This window comes from Lycium barbarum, chromosome 2 (assembly GCF_019175385.1).
Source record: "Lycium barbarum isolate Lr01 chromosome 2, ASM1917538v2, whole genome shotgun sequence".
In the NCBI taxonomy this organism is placed as follows: domain Eukaryota; kingdom Viridiplantae; phylum Streptophyta; class Magnoliopsida; order Solanales; family Solanaceae; genus Lycium; species Lycium barbarum.
In genome coordinates this window covers 112,255,133-112,258,929 of record NC_083338.1, presented here as the reverse complement: position 1 = coordinate 112,258,929, position 3,797 = coordinate 112,255,133, and the positions used below count along the sequence as shown (strand labels likewise).

Here is a 3,797-nt window from a genome sequence, read left to right as displayed (position 1 = left end):
CCAAGACTCCAACAGATCAACCATTCAACGCTAACTTCATTTCGTCTCATCTCTTCTCCTCCTCACGCCTAACCTAACAGTCCGACTCCTCACTCCTCAGTCCTCACATGATCCACACTTAACAGTCCTCACACTGCTCTGTCCAACAGCGGCGGGAGTTCTCAGGCATCTCACACCAAGGTAATTTCATTTTCTCCTTATAATTTCTTTGTTTGATTGTTCTTTCCTTTTCATAAGTTTGAACCTTAATTTCTTTTTTCACCGAACCCTAGCTAGTTTTGGATAAAGAATCACTTAATTTGTAAGTATTGGGTTGGATTTGTTTTAAATTCTTTTCCTTTTCACTCAGTAAAGTTTAAATCTTTATTATGGGTGTTAAATTTTCTTAAATTATCAGTGGGTATCTTTAGAATTGTAAAGAAAAGAAGAAGATAACATCTGTTCTTGTAGTTTTGGAGAAATTTGGGCAAGAATTATTTATACTGTAATTGCTAGATTTTCTTTAGGTGCATAACTGCATATTTGATGCTTCTTGTTCGGTTTTGTTGAGTGTTTGTTGAACTGCTCTCCTGCTATAGAGCTCTATTTTTTTTCTTTGAAACTGGTAACTGTTGCTATAGAGCTTCTATCTTATAGTTTCTCTTTTTATTTTTTCATAGATGGCGGATGAAACTAGACTAAGTGCAGCTGGTTCAACTGATAGCGTACCTAATGCAGATGAGAGCAATGACATTGACAAGTCACTTGACACCCAGACCCAGGTAATAAAGAAAAGAAAAGAAATAAGTTCTAGGTCAGCGGTTTGGGATCATTTTGATAAGGTCGTTGTGAATGGTATTGGTAAAGCGAGGTGTAGACATTGTAAAAATCTTTATGCCGCTAATACAACTATAAATGGGACAACGGGATTGAGACAACATATAAATTTGAGGTGCCCAGTATATAAAGCCAAGATTGAAACTTACACTCAGAAAAAGATAAATTTTGCATCTAAGGGTGAGCCGCTTTGGGAATTTGATCAACAATTAATTAGGAGGGCTTTAGTTGAGATGATAATTACGGATGAACTACCATTTAGCTTTGTAGAAAAGGAAGGCTTCAAGAAGTTTATGATTGTAGCCCAACCTTTATTTCAAGTTCCTTCCCGTAGAACAATAACAAGAGATTGTTATGAACTTTATGGCTAGTTGAGACTATTATTTGAAGAAGAATTTTAGAGAGGCAAAATAAAAAAATTGTCTTACTACTGACACATAGACATCATTGCAAAGAATTAATTATATGTGTTTGACTGCTCACTATATTGATAAAGATTGGATGTTGCATAAAAAAATACTGAATTTTTGCCCTATCACTAGTCATAAGGGTGAGCATATGGCAGAGGCTATTAGTAATTGTTTGCTTTAGTGGAACTTGGATAAGGTTTTTTCTGTTACTGTTGATAATGCTTCTTCCAATGATGTTATAGTTAGAGAATTGTCTAAACAGTTAAATATGTGGGGAACTAATATAATGGATGGTAAGCATCTTCACGTGAGATGTATAGCACACATACTTAATCTAATTGTGCATGAAGGTTTGAAGGAAATTGATGCTTCTGTCAAACGTGTTAGGCAAATGGTGAGGTATGTTAGATCATCTTCGGCAAGAGAAAGTCACTTTAAGAAATGTTGTGAAGTTCAAAGGGTGGATTGTTCTAAAACATTAGAGCTAGATGTGCCTACTAGGTGGAATTCCACCTACTTGATGTTGGATACGGCACAAAACTTTGAGAAGGCCTTTGATAGGTTTGATCTTTTTTATGAGAACTTTAATAATTATCTTTCTACTCATGTTCTTGAAGATGGAAGTGTTGCAGGTCCTCTTCAATCTGATGATTGGGTGAATGTAAGGAATGTGATAAAGTTTCTTGAAATATTTCACGAGCTCACCGTAAAGGTTTCAGGTTCACATTATGTTACTTCTAATGTTCATTTTGAGGATATATGTGAGCTCGATGTATATTTGAAAGTGTGTTTAGAAAGTGAAGATCTTAATTTGAGTAAAATGGCTGAGCGGATGAGAGAAAATTTTAAAAAGTATTGGGGTGATCCTGAAAAGATGAACAAAATGATTTTCATTGCTTTCGTGTTGGATCCTCGTAATAAGTTTGTGTATGTTAGCTTTGGGCTTGAAGAGCTATTTAGGGAGGAAGTAGGAAAGAAAGTAAGCAAAGGAGTGTATGATTATATGAAATCTTTGTTTGTAGAGTATCTCAAAAATTATTCAAGAGAATTTCATCATAAATCATCTCCATCTGCATCTTCTTCATCTCAATGCTCATCTGATGTATCTTCTAGTTCTGACACCTCTTTGAGAGCAAAAGCTTTGAGAACTAAGCTTCAGTTGAAGAAACAAAAGGAAGACTTCGGATGTGGGGGTGCTAAATCGGAGTTGGATAAATACATTAGTGAAGAACAAGAGCCTGAAGATGAATGTGTCGAGTTTAAGGTCTTAGATTGGTGGAAAATAAATGCTCCTAGATTTCCCGTGCTTTCGGAGTTGGCTCGTGATGTGTTGGCTATTCCGATTTCTAGTGTGGCATCGGAATGTGCATTTAGTACCGGTGGACGTATTCTTGATCCATTTAGAAGTTCATTGACTCCTAAATGTGTGCAATCTCTTATTTGTGCCCAAGATTGGCTTAGAGAAGAGACTAAACCCGTTAGTGTGGAAGAAAATTTGGAGTATCTTGAGCAACTTGAACTTGGTAAGGTTTTATATTTTTTTGTGTTTTTTAGTGCAAAAATCATATACTTATTTATGTTGTATGACATATTTGATTAAATTTCCTTTAGAGATAGCAAATAGTGGAAGAGATCCTTGCATTGTTGATGTTTGATTTAGGGAGTTTGATTGCAATTTGCTACTAGTGGTAAGTTTAATATTTTATTTTGTATTTCTATTCTTTTATCTTGAAAGTAATATTCTAACTTTTGGTTTTGTCTTATTTTTTATTATGTTCAAGTTCAACAATGCCTCCTAATGCTCGCTCACATGTTTGGGAATATTTTGCGGTAGTTCAAGACAATGAAGAAGGGCGTAAATTAAGGTGCTTGACATGTGGTATGATACTTAAATATAATTCAAGAGTGAATGACACAGGTTCCTTGATGAAACATATTGGGAAATGTCTTGAGCGTCAACAAGAGAGGCAAATTCGCCTTCAAATTTGAGCTTGTGTTTTGAATTTGGTGAATTTCGGACCGAATTGTGATTGCTAGTGTTGTGTTAAGACAATGGATTTAAGACTTAGTTTGTGACAGCTAATTTTTTGTATTTGGAGCTAAATTTTAAGACATTTGTGTTGTTTATTTATGTTGTTTGGCAGTTTGGCTGCTGCTCGTTTTAAGCTTATGTTATATTGTTATTTGTGTTGCTTGTTTTTGCCTTGTGCGTTGTTTTGCACTTTTGCTGATGCTGGCTGGCTATTGTTATTGTTTTAAGTTGAAGGCTTTAAGCCTAGTGGTTTAGTTTTGCTGCTGCTGGCTGCTGCTACTGATTTTTGTGCCAACTTAGCTACTGTTACTGATTTTCGGGTGGGCTGCTGCTACTGTTTTTTGTATTAGTGTTGTGCTGCTTATCACTGTGGGCTGCTGCTACTGATTTTCGGGTGGGCTGCTGCTACTGATTTTCGGGTGGGCTGCTGCTACTGATTTTCAGGTGGGCTGTTGCTACTGTTTTTTGTATTAGTGCTGTGCTGCTTATCACTGTGGGGCGGTGGGCTGCTGCTACTGATTTTTGTATTAGTGATGTGC

General features: G+C 36.2%; 1 protein-coding gene across 1 annotated transcript; it reads left to right on the top strand.

Moving 5' to 3' along the window:
- Positions 1–2,080: 2,080 nt before the first annotated feature.
- On the top strand, positions 2,081–3,409 carry LOC132621336 (zinc finger BED domain-containing protein DAYSLEEPER-like). The gene is made up of 3 exons (XM_060335562.1): positions 2,081–2,749; positions 2,838–2,914; positions 3,008–3,409. The coding sequence occupies exons 1-2, from the start codon at positions 2,101–2,103 to the stop codon at positions 2,879–2,881; spliced, it is 693 nt and encodes a 230-aa protein (XP_060191545.1). The 5' UTR covers positions 2,081–2,100; the 3' UTR covers positions 2,882–2,914; positions 3,008–3,409.
- The last annotated feature ends 388 nt before the right edge of the window (positions 3,410–3,797 follow it).